Source organism: Oncorhynchus tshawytscha, linkage group LG13 (assembly GCF_018296145.1).
Source record: "Oncorhynchus tshawytscha isolate Ot180627B linkage group LG13, Otsh_v2.0, whole genome shotgun sequence".
NCBI lineage: Eukaryota > Metazoa > Chordata > Actinopteri > Salmoniformes > Salmonidae > Oncorhynchus > Oncorhynchus tshawytscha.
In genome coordinates this window covers 18,062,105-18,077,250 of record NC_056441.1, presented here as the reverse complement: position 1 = coordinate 18,077,250, position 15,146 = coordinate 18,062,105, and the positions used below count along the sequence as shown (strand labels likewise).

General features: G+C 42.1%; 2 protein-coding genes and 1 long non-coding RNA gene across 10 annotated transcripts in view; 1 reads left to right on the top strand and 2 right to left on the bottom strand.

The window, feature by feature from the left end:
* Window positions 1–206: 206 nt before the first annotated feature.
* On the bottom strand, window positions 207–3,980 carry LOC112264416 (homeobox protein Hox-A2a). Its single transcript, XM_024441016.2, has 2 exons — window positions 1,954–3,980; window positions 207–1,316 (listed from the first exon to the last, which is right to left on the bottom strand). Exons 1-2 carry the CDS (start codon window positions 2,315–2,317, stop codon window positions 556–558), a joined length of 1,125 nt encoding a protein of 374 aa, XP_024296784.1. The 5' UTR covers window positions 2,318–3,980; the 3' UTR covers window positions 207–555.
* On the top strand, window positions 3,970–5,926 carry LOC112264424. The gene is made up of 2 exons (XR_006078573.1): window positions 3,970–4,103; window positions 4,356–5,926. It is a non-coding gene; the product is annotated as an uncharacterized LOC112264424 (long non-coding RNA).
* Window positions 5,810–15,146, bottom strand: part of LOC112264415 (homeobox protein Hox-A3a-like) — a 35,953-nt gene continuing 26,616 nt past the window's right edge. For 7 of the 8 annotated variants that reach the window (XM_024441009.2, XM_024441014.2, XM_024441013.2 and 4 more), the window contains 3 exons: window positions 14,861–14,921; window positions 10,667–11,252; window positions 5,810–7,481 (listed from right to left, as the gene is read on the bottom strand). In XM_024441009.2, coding sequence (XP_024296777.1) covers window positions 6,682–7,481; window positions 10,667–11,135 — 1,269 coding nt within the window. In that variant the 5' untranslated portion in view covers window positions 11,136–11,252; window positions 14,861–14,921 and the 3' untranslated portion in view covers window positions 5,810–6,681. Of the gene's footprint in view, window positions 7,482–10,666; window positions 11,253–13,054; window positions 13,519–14,860; window positions 14,922–15,146 lie in introns of those variants that run through there. The other variant, XM_024441015.2, reaches the window with a different exon arrangement.

Sequence of the window (15,146 nt, the reverse complement as noted above, 5' to 3'; positions counted from 1 at the left end):
CATACGGCTATATTGGCCTGCTTTCATCACACTCTTTTGACTTGCAAATTAATTAGAGTAAATTTGTATTCAGAATGAGCTACTAAATATTGTATCGATTGGTAATGCCTTATTTCTATTTTTGGGGGGTTGATAAAAATTCATTTGATCAAAAATACACTTTACACTTGATAAAAAGGTTTGGATAATAATATCAAAACACAATCTTGCAAGTTCCTTATAGCAAGTCAGATTTATTCTAACAAAAATATCCATGGCACTGTAAGCTATACAAAAATAAAATGACCAGAATTCATACTATTGTGCAACTTTTCACATACCCATATTATTGCATCTTAAGAAATCATTGTGTTATTGTAATTGCAGGCCACAATGGTATATTTATCCAGACTCTTACCTTGAATTAATCGACTAGGCCTAATCAATTAATAAATAAAAAGGAAATGTGCCGATCATATCAAACAACCACCAAAATTTACTTCATAGTTAATACCGGAGTTTTTTTCTATCTTTAAATGTTCCAGGTTGAAAGTCTCGCTCTATTTTTCATTGATTTCAATAGCTCAGATGCTGTAAGTCAATTGTAGTTAATGACTCCGAGAAAAAGTAGAAGTTGTCGGTAGATATGTCCAGATTGTCCACGGGGCTGTCCAGGGATTCTGACACACTAGGCGAGGTGGCATCAGAGAAGTGAAGGCAAGAATCCGAGGAGAATACTTGGAAGTCTTGTATTGAGACGTCCAGGGCCGCGGGACTACCGCCATTGTCCTGGCCAGGTGCAGAGCCGGGCCCTATTGTTGACACGCAGCCTGGAACAGTGGGTGACGGGTTGGGGAAATGCTTCAGATTTTTGTCATTGCTGCTCAGTTGTAAAACTGTGTAACTCTGGGCCACGCCATTGTGCGGGCCAACATTCTGGAGCTGCTGGGAAGTACTGAGTGAGTTCTGCTGAAAGGAGCAGGCCCCTCTCTCCATAAGGGCCCCGGTCACTATATTGAGGCTCTGCTCAAACACCGAGCCCTCATCCTCCTCCTCGTCGCTCTGGGTCCTGTCCTCAGCACTCGGCTCTTTCCCTTCGCCATTGTGGTTCTCCTTGCACTGGGTCTGCCTCTTGTGCTTCATGCGCCGGTTCTGGAACCATACTTTGACCTGCCGCTCGGTGAGGTCCAGCAGGGCGGCTATCTCCACCCTCCTCGGTCGGCACAGATACTTGTTGAAGTGGAACTCCTTCTCCAGCTCCAGGAGCTGTGTGTTGGTGTACGCAGTCCTCAACCGCCGGGAACCCTCTCCTCCACTCTCTAGAATCTCCGGCGAACCTGAGACAGCAGCACATACATCACGAGATAAAGAAGCATTTCACAATTAACCACTATGACTTGATAATGCAATATTACTCCTGTATAAACACAAACCACCAGAGATCAACCTATTTAACACAGTGGCTGCTCATAGTAGCACCCTATGCATTCTCCCCCACAAAATAGCCTACTTGTAATATGGCTATTGACTGATTAATGCACACTATTGGACGAAGTCCTATAGCGCACCATATGTACATCATTTCCCCCAAAATACAGCAGAGAAAGACAGAGAGAGAGCAGTAGTGTGGTACAGACTGGGCTACTATACTGATGAATGCGCCAGCTGCCCGGCACGGCAACACTACTCTATCACTCTTCATTACTGTCACACATCAAAACTCTGGCACTGCTCCGCGAGGAAGGGCACCGTGGAAATTAAATAAATCATTTTACATTACTTAACTTTGCCCAAACTTTTCCGAGTAGAGTAACAATATGGATAACCCAATGCACCATTGTGCCCAGCAGATTAATTTCGAATAGGCTCTGCAACTTAGTAATGGCTAGCCTATTGCCACTCCTTCAAGAGCTTGGAAAGTGCATTCTGAATAAAAATGTCTGCCCTCTAAATTACCCCATTAAAACCACCCACCTTCCGGGGAGAAGCATACAAGTCCACTCGTTATGGCAGTCGCGGTGGAAGTCGGCAGGTGATTCTTCTTGGAGGCTTTCTTCTCTCGCATCCAGGGGTATTCCGGGGGTAGGGAGGCAGTGGGCAGCGGGATGCATCCATCGGGGCTGTGTCTGGGCCGGCTATGCCTCGGGTGGATGCCTGGGTTGAGGCTGGGAATGGTCTGCTCAAAAGGAGGAGGAATCAGTGTCGAGTGTGAAAGCGTCGAGCTCTTGATTGATGAACTTTGAAATGAATCACCGACAGGGGGGAAAGATGTCAGGCACTCAGCAAGCGAAGGCTGACTATTGATAAAACCGCTCTCTCGCTCGAATTCGTAATTCATCTCCGCTCGCTGAGAGCCGAGGAAAGTTTGCTGCGCGTATTTTTATAAATGTAGCGGCTCAATGAGAAAGAGGTGGTGGCATTTTTTTCAAATTCACTGATTACGGCCGTATGGTGACCGAACAGCTATTAAACTATTGAATTCATGGAGACAAGGTTGAAATTGGAGCCAAGTCACATGATAACTTCTGCCCAATGACAATTTGGGGTTTAATCAAAAGAAGCCACTGTCTGCGTGATTGATCCAAAAACTCTGGTGTGAAGAACGCCTTGTCTATGGGGACGGCTGTTTTTATTTACACCTTTTTTACGCCCACCCCAGTTTATCGTCCCCTAGCCTCCTAGTCAACTAAACTATGAAAGTGTTTTTAGAATGGCTGCCTGAGCGCTGTGAAAGTGAAGTAACTATATTGCCCGGGCTCATGCAGTCCTATTTTCTCGTATTGTTTGAGTATGTGTGGAGAGAACGCCCCCGCGCCACACAAATTACACCAGTAGCTACACACTATGCATGCAGTCATTAGCAAAGTTAGCCATTCATGTAGAGTTCTCTCTGGGAAAAAACACCCCAAAAACTGATATTTAGAGATCCTGACAGCAACAACCCCTAACAATCCAATGTGTTCCAAAACGGTAGAGTTTACAATGTGTGACAATGTATGACTTTGTTCATAGACTTTCTTTTCAATTCAAGCATAGATGAGCTATAGGTTAAGCTACTAATTGAGGCATACAACTGGGAACAAAACGTCATACCTATTCTGGAGGCATGGGTTAATCATGCCTACTATACCATTTTAGTGTCATCCACTTGTATGCAGTACATTTATTACACATGAAGTAGTTACATATTGTGTTTAACGCCCAGATACCCAAATACACATGGAGCATGTAAGCACACACAGACAAACCTCAGACAAATACACACACACACAACCGATGTTCCTAAAATGATATGCACCTAATGCAAAAAAAATAAGGTTTTAAAATATCACATTTTGTGTGCATGCATACCAATCATGTTCTGTTTCATTTGAGTCTGGAATTTTTGTGGAGTAATTATACTCTTTCTCAGTCTCTGCAATTATATCACTCTGCAGAGCCCTCCCAGTTACACTAAAGCAAGGTTGACCTATATGCTAACAACATACTAAGTTTAGGGAAACAATTTCCAGCCGGTGGGTGGTGGACAAGGGCATTAATGATCCTCTTTACATTTAACCTTATTTCTCACACATTTCAACTTGTGCTATTGCACAGTTAATAAACCCCTGGCATTGCAATAGGTCATTTTAACGAATTCATTGCGGAGAGATTCTGTAGAAGGAATTGTGTATCGACTGAGCAGCTCCCACAGTTTGGCTATGTACCCTTCCAGTACAATCTGTAAAAGCCACACTATGGATGTTTTTCGTCAAACAGCCAGTAAGCAGCTATGTTGTATGCTTCAAAGGAAATAAAATTGGAAGAGTGAGTGGGAGAGGAGGAAAATAAGTGGTAGGCCTTGCTCAGTTTATTGCTTATATAGCAAACAAAGAATCCTGGAAGCCTGCGCGCGATCAATCTTACTCGCCAAAAGGTCTGACAGCTCGGTGCCCTCAGAACACATTTAAGGCTTCTAACTCTCCCCCGGATCAAATGCAGCCAGGAAGCGGCGAGCAACGCTGGCCATTTAGATTATAACACGTTTCTGTTCGCTGTCACATCTTTTCTGTCGCTTAAGGGATGTTTTAAGACATTAAAAATACATGGAACATTTTGCAGAAGGGCGATAATGCGCTTAAATGGTGAGTAAGCTAAACCAACATCGCCACTGCATTTTCTTTCTGGATTTTTTGGGGGCGTATTTACAAAACGTAATTATTTTCGTTGGAGCATACATTTGAGTTTGTTGGTGGTGAGCAGAGTCTGTGGTAAAGGACGGGCCTGAGGAGGAGACGGATGGATTTTTGGAATTACGCATAGGCTTTGTGTGTGAGGCAAGGAGTGGGTGGCGGCTTTCTGTGAACCCTACTCAGACCTACATTTTTTTTTTACAGGGGGATTCTGGGGGAATGATTTAGAACACCTTTCCCACGGATGGAAAATGACAATTCCTTTTTTCAACCCAATACCTTATTTATGTTGCGTTAAAATCTCCTACATATGGGTCAAATCAATGGAGTGTGTGTGCGTGTGTGAGCGTGTGTGTGTGTGTGTGTGTGCGCGCACGCGAGTGTGTGCGTGTGTGTTTGTGTGTTTTGGATCCAAAGTTGCTCTGTCTATGCTGACAGACCATGGTTCAATTGTTCTAGGTTCCCCTGCTAACCATATGTCAGGATCAGTATAGTGCCATCCCTGTAATACGTCATTAGTCGAAATTATAAAGGAAATAAATTCGAGTACAGATTTTGTAAAACATTTGAAGGTGATAACTATAATTTTACTACACTGATAATTGTTTCTTCGATTATCAGTTGGGAAATTCTGAATGCACAATGCATGGCATTGTATGTGGAATTGTGTTCTCCATCATTGGCTTATATTGACCTACATTTCATCAATATACTCACTGAATTATATTTGAAAATAAAAACTTGAATGTAGTCAAAGTAATTCAGTTGAAAATATGTTTTATGCCATGTAAGACAGTTCTTTGTGTGAATTGAATTTGGGCCTGCCACAACAAAGGAAACTGCAGTACACAATCCCAAAAGTTAGTCTTAAGAGAGACATACACAAGCTTATTATTTTCATACTTATTTTACACCATTGCACAATAATAACAGCTGAAAATACGTCGATTAATTTTTGTTGCTTGTAAACGCTTGTAATTGTTATTGTGTGCAGCGAATCCAGGCCCACATAGGCCTATTTAGCTGCATCAGATAGCCTATGACTCAAATATTTAATATGTCCTGTATTACATATCCTTTCATTTAGTCTAATTTACATGTGTAAAGAACTATAATTATGAGCTTAACAGTCCTATAGCGCCATAATAAACGTGAAACATGGGGCCAAAATGTGATTGATTGAATATAGGCCTATCAGCAAACTTTTTTTCCTTAACGCTTTCTCATTTAACCTATTTTATGCTAACAGATACTGCAGAAGATCCTCGTGACACTTTTATTATTATGGATGTGCTCGTGCGGAGGAGGCGCGGGAACAAGGCTACAGCAAAAGCTTCTGATGTGCCCACGCGCTAAGGGAGACAAAACGAGAGGCTTTTATACAATGTTTTCGGTATTTATTGTCACTATCAAATAAACTATTATGTTATAGATTATTATAGGTAATATTGATTCTGAGATAATGTGAATTACATTTTTGTGATGAAATAGCATGCCCTCTAAAGTCCTACCAGTGTTTTTCCTCCTCATAAATAATTTATGGAATAATAAGATGTTTGTTATTATTATTATGCCTATTATTATTGCTTCCTTATTGTAGTTTGTTCCATGTGTTATATGTTTAAATACCCTCGAAATCCAGGTTGAAAGATACAATGCATATTTAAATTCATTTCTTTATTTATTCGAACTGGAGCAGCATGGAATGTATGACACTGAAAAATAAACTTGGTGATATCTAGAATATTTGTTCAATAAAGAAACGTCTAATATCTGTCCGTCCTTCCAAGCGTGACTGGTTGATTTGCATTCGTAGAGAAATAAAATACCTCCTCGAAGAAGAAACAAATAACACCAACATATCAGTGTTGTGTCTGTCTGTCTCTCTGTCGTCTGTCTGCTGTCAGGTAAGGGGTAGAACTAGAGCCTAGGCCTGGTTCCAATAGCCTTCTCTCCACATACAAAGAGCACAGGGGGGTCAAATAATACTAAAGAACTCCATATAACGTCATATAAATAAATAACATTTTGAAAGTCCAACAGAACACAAGCTGGTAAGATCGTAGGCTGGAGCTTCCAGGCCTCCCTTTTTTAAGGATCCTTCCACAAGTGCAACAAAATGCAAAACAATAACACAAAACAAATGTTCAACTGCGGATAAATACCAAAAAACTAACACATTCACATTAAAATAATACCATAAGATTTGTTCATATACCCTGTTTGATTTGTTTTTAGAAACAAGTTAAAGATTAAATAGGTCTATGCGTATGTGCCCCCCGCGCGTGTTGTCTCAGATAATAGACCTGTGCGGAATAATAACACTATAGCAAATAGAGTGAACATTTGAAGCAAGCGTGATTACTTTCCTATGCTACTTCACACATTAAACTATATTTAAAAAAGAACAAACATAACCTAGAACAAAGAGAAGGTGGAAAAAGCTACAAAAAAAGAGAAGAGAAGAAACAAAGCGATGGTGGTTCGTCAGGTAAGACAATGGGGCGGAGTGATCCAGGGTGCAACCCGGCTACAGATGTGTCAGTTTGGGCGCTTCCTGAATTCTTCCCTGAGAGTAGTGCGGCGTATTAAGGTCTGTGTATGTCGGGTTTGGATCGCACACTCTTTGATGGTGACTATTGCCCATAGTGATTGCTCCATTGTAGTCCATGTTTGTGGACGGCGGGTGCGAGAGATGGGTCAGGCCGAAAACGGAGGCCCTGTTGTTGGGCATCGAATCGATGTAACCTCCGCCTACATACACAGGGCTGACCTGCTGCAAGTGCGTCCCATAGCCGCCATTTCCTTGGAGAGGATGCGCGTCATACTCGGGCGTGGCCGAGCCGCCAGTCCCGGGATACCTCTTCTGAGAGGGCGGGCAGTTGTTTAGGGAGCTGTTCAAGGGAGGGGGATATGACGTAGGCATACCGTATGCATTATGAGCGGGCTTATTGTAAGACGTTGGCGACTGGGACTCATAGGGTACACTGTTAACCAGAGAATGCATAGAGTTGAGGTATCCTCCACCCCCGCCCCCGGGTGATGGGCCGAGGGGGCTCCGAGGGGACTGTCCCCCGGGAGAGGGCATCATGCCACACCCTTTCTGATCCTTTTTGTACTTCATCCTGCGGTTCTGGAACCAGATCTTAATCTGCCTCTCCGTGAGGTTGAGCAGGTTGGCCATCTCGACCCTGCGGGGTCTGCAGAGGTAGCGGTTGAAATGGAACTCCTTTTCCAGTTCCACCAGTTGTGCGCTGGTATAAGCCGTCCGGGCTCTCTTCGACGCCGCTGACCCGCCCGGGGGGCTCTTGTCTCCAGGGCAACTCTCAACTGGCGGAAGAGGAAAAGGAAGGCAGTCAATCAGTAACCAACCCCAGCAGCAAGCACAAGAACAAGACACAGAGTGACAAGATACATATAGCTGATAACACACGTTTCTCCACATGAACCGACTCAAATACACATATCAATAAGAGTTCTACAAATAAAGACAAATCAGAGATGTCCTCAACTAGACTGTGGATGTTACTAGTGCAATTATATCAGACATAACACATTAACTATGACTGTATACATGCTGGGGACAGCTCTCAACTGTTAGCTATACTTTACTCAAAAGCCAAATCAGAGTGATTATAATTGTGTGTGTGTGTGTGTGTGTGTGTTAAACTACCTCATATTTCCCACTGTAGCTTTTTAACCCTCATAGTACACACATGTGCAATGCAAATATCTGTATTCCTCACTGCGCATGAGCTAAATCTCGCCTTGCCATCTCCTATGAGTCTCACCATGCTGAATGGCTTGGGCTCTGCCGCTGCACAGCAAGGTGTTGGTCTAGTTACCGTTTATGGCAGGCTGCCAACACCTAATAAATGTTGCTACTAGCTACTGTACAGCCAGAAGCTGGGCGTGAGGAATGCAGCATGGCATCATGTTATGAGTTAGCTCTTCTTTATAAATGGGGATATAATATTTTCACCATCTCTTTTTCAGAAACTTGGCTACTAAGACTGCTGTTATTCGGAAAATGCTATAATCGGGCTATAAATCCAAATCCTAATAATTATCCAAATAAAAAATGTAATATTCAAAATGATCTTGTTTCATTAAGGAGCTACTGTTGAGGGATCTGTGATTAGAATTATTGCAAAAAGCAGACCCACTGGACACAGACTTATTTCAAAGTCTAGTTTTAATTTACATTTGCTGGAAAATCAACAGTGAATTAAACATGAAATCAAAAATAATTTCACCATGTCATTGGATTTAGGTTAAAAGTTGGGTGAAAAAAATACGAAATAATTTACATTGATGACTTTCTGCCAATCCAATCAGTTTTTCACGTTGATTCAATGTCATCACATATAATCTTTTTGTTGAAATGACGTGGAAACAACGTTAATTCAACCAGTTTTTACCCAGTGGGGTAAGCCTTAGGCTAAGGTTTGAAATATTCCCTTTGGCATCAATTTGGCAGACATCTTGACAGACTCATGATAAATGGGATTCAGCAGACCTTTTAGATGCCTGGATGCCCTACTTATTCACTTCTGACCAAATATATTCCCAAAAGGTGGACATAAATAGGCATACTAGCCTATGGAGACAACACGATTTGGTAAGGCCATGGGAATTTAAGCATCTTTCAACTTTGGGTAAACAACTTCCTCCCCCAGGTCTCCTAGCTTTTCCTCTAATCAAAACAAGAGAACAAATTGGAACAACTGTTTTTGTATGTTTGTTTGTTGTCCTGCATGGAATGTTGTGTGATCACGGACAATATATTATGTTTATTCTAGCAGAAAGTCAACGATAGAGCATATGGACAACAAATGGTGGAGCTAGGCCTAAAACTATGAGGAATGGATCACAATTGAGTATTTCTAATGAACATGCATACATCATAATAGATCATAAGGAATGCATACTAATGGGGGACCCTATTGACATCACAAGAGGGTGTGCGTAATAGGGGTATTATACGAAATGGGTCGTTTTCAATAAAACGTCACAATACGTTCGATTTGGCTTCTGGGGGGCAAGTAGACTACAGCTCCGCTAAAACCATTGGCAACTAGGTGCGGTTTCCAAGGTACTGTTAAATAAATGTTAGAAATATTTGGTTTTAATATCATCACCTATTGAGCATAGTCATATATTTGGATATAGTCATCTAATTTATCCCGCGAAAGTTTGCTTGTTAACTAGCTAGCCAATTTGACATGGTCTATCAATCAATGTAACCTATATCATGTCTGTCAGCAGCAATTGTAATGAAATACTCTTAAAAACAATGTTGAAAAGGGGATCATGTTAGTTAACTTCGATAGGTAAGCCAACATTGTTTGGAGAAAAAAGTAGCCTACATTAGGTCTACTTACCACTCACTATATGTCTAGCTAACTGTACAGTTTCTACCTATAGCATGCAAAGTAAACATTATCAGCTGACAGTAGCACGGCATATGCGCTCTTCTGCTGCTTGACAGGCAGAGCCCACAAAATATGGGAAATGAACCTAAACCATTCATACCTGTCTGGTATAGTTCACTTTTATTTGATATCACTCAAATATCCAATTAATGGTGGCCAGTACTGAGATATGTCGTGAGGCTTGATGTGTACTGATGCAGTTACATGCAGTATAATTCCGATCATTGTTTTGCATGAAGCGGCAGGTAGCCAAGTGGTTAGACATTGGGCCAGTAACCGAAATGTTGATAGCTCGAATCCCCGAGCTGACAAGGTAAAAATCTGTTATTCTGCCCCTGAACAAGGCCGTTAACACGCAGTTCCTAGGCTGACATCGTAAATAAGAATTTGTTATTAACTGACTTGCCTAGTTAAATAATTGGACCTGTTTAGGTCTGACTCTGCTCTTCGAGAGGTAATGATATTACAACCAAATATTTAACAATCCTTTGAGCTGTGAGTCTCCTTGCCCGGACCTTGAGAACTAGATCATAAAGAATATCACGATGGAGTAGGCCCGAGCCATACATTCAGAGTTAACCAAATTTTTTAACATCGTTCTAATTCTTGACATACAGTTACATAGCATTGTTTAAATATTCTCCATGTAACGTTAATGGGGAGCTAACATGAACACGTTGAAGTGTTATCCTTATTCAACCAGGGAACAGTGGGTTAACTGCCTTGTTCAGGGGCAGAAGGATAGATTTTAAATGCATCAGGATGTCGAATGGCCCAACTCTCTAAATACATGGCTCTGAGTGGGCTTGCATAATAGATAATAAGCCATACATCATAATGGTAAACTGTAGTTTGTTCAACTGTGAGGGAAAAGTTTGAGAATTCGAATGTATGTATAATATGGAAATAATCAAACATGTTGGTTCATCTGATGAAAAAATATATATATAATTGGTGACTTGGGGGGTATGGATGTAAGCTAACTGTTTCATGTATCAGTAATGGATCACAGAACCACGCATGAATAATGGGGTGTATTTTATCACGTGTCTCCTCAGAAGTGGCGTCTAGGTAATATACCTGAGCTGGAGCTACTGGTTTTAGGCTTCTGGTTCTGACGGGACTCTTTCATCCAGGGGAAGATATGCTTCCGGGTGGTGGACGGCGAGCTGTGCACCGAGCTCTTTGAGTTGGGTTGACAGGAGCCGTTGCTCGTGTTCTGGTTGAGAGCACCGGGGGACTGTGACTGGGGAGGGGGTGGTGGGACAGACACTGACATCTGCGGTTGATTGCTTTCAGTGAGGACGGGTGGCTGCGCTGCCTGGATGGCCGTACCCCTATCGCAGTTCTCCGCCATCTCCCCCGGCTTCTGCAGGGCGACCAAGCCGTCTGGGGACTGCAAGGAGCAGGCTGGTCGATGGTACTCACTTTCCACATGAGAGGCCCGGGGATATTGGACCTGATTGGCATCATAACTGAAGCCATTTGCGCTTTGATACGGGTAGCCACTGTAAATTGCGGAGCTGTCGTAGTAGGTTGCCTTCTGCATCTCGCCGTTTCCCAATATTTATTTCAGAAACTGACAGGGTCTTGACACCCTTGTTGAATAACATTGGCACCCCTTGGTCACGTGACACCTCTTCGCCAATGGCCTCCTCGGGTGAACCTAGGGTTACAAGAAGCACGGTGAGGAGAAGAAATGGTGGCGATCCATCTTACTTTTCAATAAAGGGCTGACACCAGATACTATGGAGGCAAGATAGGGGCAACAGTTCTCTGGCTATTCTCGTTTACCTTCTGGTTACCAACAAAGGGAACAAAGGCATGCACAAACCTCATCTGCACTTAACTGAATCAAAATAAATACGTTTATAAAAGCATACCAATTGTGCAATATTACAATTAATTGTAAACCACCAAACGAAAACCTGTCGTGAACTGGGCCTATGACTTCTCTATGCTTTCTCTCCACAGACCCGGCCAGCCTTCACCGCAGTGTGCTGTAGTCTCTGTACCAGCCCAGCCACCTTGCTAAAAGCATAAACAACCACATTCCCCAGTTTTTGCTGCATGTGTGTGTGGAACCAAGGTGGATGAGGGCCAGGAAGAAACCTGTAAAACTGCATCTCCATGACCACGACGTGAACTTTCCCTCGCAGGCCTATAATAAAGGCTCCTGTCGGTGCTGTCGGTGAAGTCGCGCATCCCGGTGATGTATGCAAGGGCGGGATGGCGCACTGCAGACAGCGGCCCGGTGAACAGCTAGGCTATGGCTCGGTATTTAGGAATGTAGCCTAGCACTATAGGCGTACTTCTAGGCTAGGAAACAGCTATTGTGGATCTAATGAGTGGGAATGCCCAACTACTGCTAGTAGTCTACTCACTGAGGTAGGCAAACTGGGGTCATATCAATTGAGAAGTAATTGAAAAACTATCCAATTGAAATTATATATATATATTTTGATAATCGATGTGGGCAAATGGGTACAACATACACGTTTTTAAAATAAAATAGCTGCGTTTTCCTTAGAAGGATTTTAGCCTTAATTTGTGAAGCATTGTAGTCTGGATAAAATAGCAACTATAGGCAAAAGCTATTGTCACACCTGCTAATGGAAATTATGTGAATCATTAAAAATAAACGAGTTATTCGATGCAGCAGTATCAATTCACAAACTATCTCAAATGTGAAACTAGTTTCATAGCTAAAGAAATATAGGCAGGTTATTGTAGGCTATAGTGGAATCCAAAATGAAAACATGAACATCCTATTGTGTAGCCTAGTTAAGGCAGTGCAAGAGACATACCACCACGATAAAATTATGATAGCCAACAAGTGGAGAAGGTTTGTGATAATGATTGATATTCATTGTATTTTTATTAGAAATAAATATATTACTACTCTTTTAGTACAATATAGAACTAACTTGGGCAAAAGTAATATTAGGCCTAGCGATACTATTATAAATCAATCATGTCAATATTAAAAATGATTATGATCTTCATATTAGATCACCTGAGATTTGTTTTTATAAAAGAACATGGATAGATAATTCGTTAACTACGGCTCGTTACAGCACAATACACACCACGACAAGCAAAAACTGTTTGAAAACCAGACCCTCTTGCCCTCAACACACCGCAGAATTCAAATGAATATCACATCCCATCACCAGATCTGCAATGAAAGCATTGCTTTGGAATACATATCAGAAAGCTTTTTGATGCATTTCCAAAATAAATAGTAGTCTGGTCGAAAAAAGAAAGACAGGGCAGAAAAGAGAAGAGAAGACAGGTTCGAGCCTTCGAATACTCAGCCCCCCGCTCCGCGCGCGAGAGAAATCTGGCTGCCTGTGTTGTGTGTGAACTCTTCCTGAACCGAGATGTAAGTCATACGGTGATAAATCACCGCGCGACACGAACTCTGCCTTTTACAACCGAGAGAGAGACCATTTCTGGCCTGCTTACCTTATCCTCTGACGATGAATGCAAAGCACAAGACAATATGTTCTCATTCAGCGATGAAATCGATCAAAACAGTAGTCCGGAGAAAAAGTTTAGGCAGAGCGAGCTGGGGTATAAGCAGCAGCACCAGCATGCGCCAAGCTCATACAGGACTCATCCGCCACAACAAAAAAGGGAAGGGGCGAGAGGCTCTGTGTGTAGAAGAAACAAAATCCCTTTTTTTCTGTTCGATGTTTGAAGGGTAAACCAGGCGCGAGCACTCGGGTCGTCCAGATAACCGCTATCGGCCCTCGGGGTTGAACTTATCACATGCTAGAGCAGTGCCCATGTCTTATACCAATATTAAACCTAGCCAGGGCTATGGACTATGTGTTTGGGCACAAGTACCATGCAGACATCACCAGAACAGTGAACTCCCCGAAACATAGCGTCACCATAGACAAGGAAGATTATGCAAATGAACTAGTGCCTTGGACACAAAAAGTCACTTCAAATCCTGCCCCCCCAAAGAAAATAGCATCACAAAAACCACGAACACCCATCCCAAGTGTTTTATGGCATTTGTTGTTATTAATTAAACACAGAATCGAATAATGACTGGATGAAATGATGGGAGAGTACACAGATTTACGCAGCACAGCTGATGGTGACAACCGGACATTACCATTACTATGAGAGGGATAAAGGGCGCCCATCCGCAGCTTAATCATTAACCAACACTTTTGCATTTTATTTAGCCTATTAAGCCTTTCATTTACGAATTGTGCTTGGATTATTACTTTTTTGTGTGTGTTGCAATAATCGTCAAATTTCTACATTCCTAGGATCGAATATGTATTTTTCCTGAATGGTTAGAAAATACATAAATGCGTTTATGAACTGGGGACGCCGCCGATCAAAGCCTTGGTTGTGGTGAACCAAAGAAAAGACCCCATCGGGTTAGACATCTCCAAAAGGGAAAACAGAGGAGGTAGACAAGAGAAACCGGCGAGAGACAAACCGAGAGCATGGGGAATCCCTCTGCATGTGAATGGTGTCGTTTGCGGACAAAGCAAAACGATTTATGTCCTCTTGCATCTCAAGGCAGTAAGCACGTCTAGAGCACTGCTTCTCTGGTCTGAGGCCGCATGGTGGATGGATAGAAGGACAGATTCAGCCACACAATCAAAAGGTAGAACATTCAGACGGCGTGGGAGGGTGAGTGGGACCAAAATTCGTGCGTGAGGATATTTTTTAGCAAACGTTGCCTTTCTTTTTTCAAAGCAGAATAGTGACTTGGTATAATTATTTACTGCTTTGTGTTTTCTCGAAATGCTGAGTCATGATTTTCCTTAATTTGGGCCCTAGCTACGGGGTTAGATGTCATGGAGATAGTGGGAACAGAAGGCGGATTGATATTATTACAAAAAGGACAAACACAAACCACCCCAAAACTACTTTTTGGGAGTAATATTTTGCCAACTTTACAGCAAGTGTAATCTATAGCCTTCGCCAAGGCAAATGGTTTTCAGAGAGGGATCTTTTGAAAGGAACAAGGCATCGCTGCAAGAGCTGCGATTCCCCCGTCGTTTTTATAGTGACAAATTACACTACCAAAAGACATGTGGAAGAGAACGAATTATTGCTCTCAGGCGTTTCATATCACCACTATAAGCTATATAGGAAGTCTACAGGCTATGGATGTGTGTGTAGAGGCCTGTGTGTGAGTGTGCTGGTGTAGGCGTCTCAGTGCTACTTATTAGAATTGAATCAGGATATGACCATCAAGCATTTCTAACAGAAATCAATGAGGACATAATATGGACTTACCGAAGGCAGGGCAGGGTCTCGTGAAGACCGTAGGATGGATGGGATTTATTTAGGTAGAATTCTGAAAGAAAATTTCAAATCCACGTTACTTTAGCCAACCTCTTTTTTCCTTAATAAACCTATAGGTCCAATATTCCACCTAACATGTAAATGCTAAGTTCATATCAATAATAACAATGTGCATAATATATTAGTAGGCTAATATCATATTTCCAGAAGAGAGTAGACTAGGCCTAATGAAAACTCCAAGTAGCCTAACAATAGACTAATTACTTTGAACAATAAA

Bases quoted from the DNA above. Each gene is read 5' to 3' on its own strand.
- LOC112264416 (XM_024441016.2), bottom strand. From the start codon at position 2,317: ATGAATTACGAATTCGAGCGAGAGAGCGGTTTTATCAATAGTCAGCCT. The intron at 1,317-1,953 runs GTGGGTGGTTTT...CTGCTGTCTCAG, and splicing joins TGTATGCTTCTCCCCGGAAG to GTTCGCCGGAGATTCTAGAG.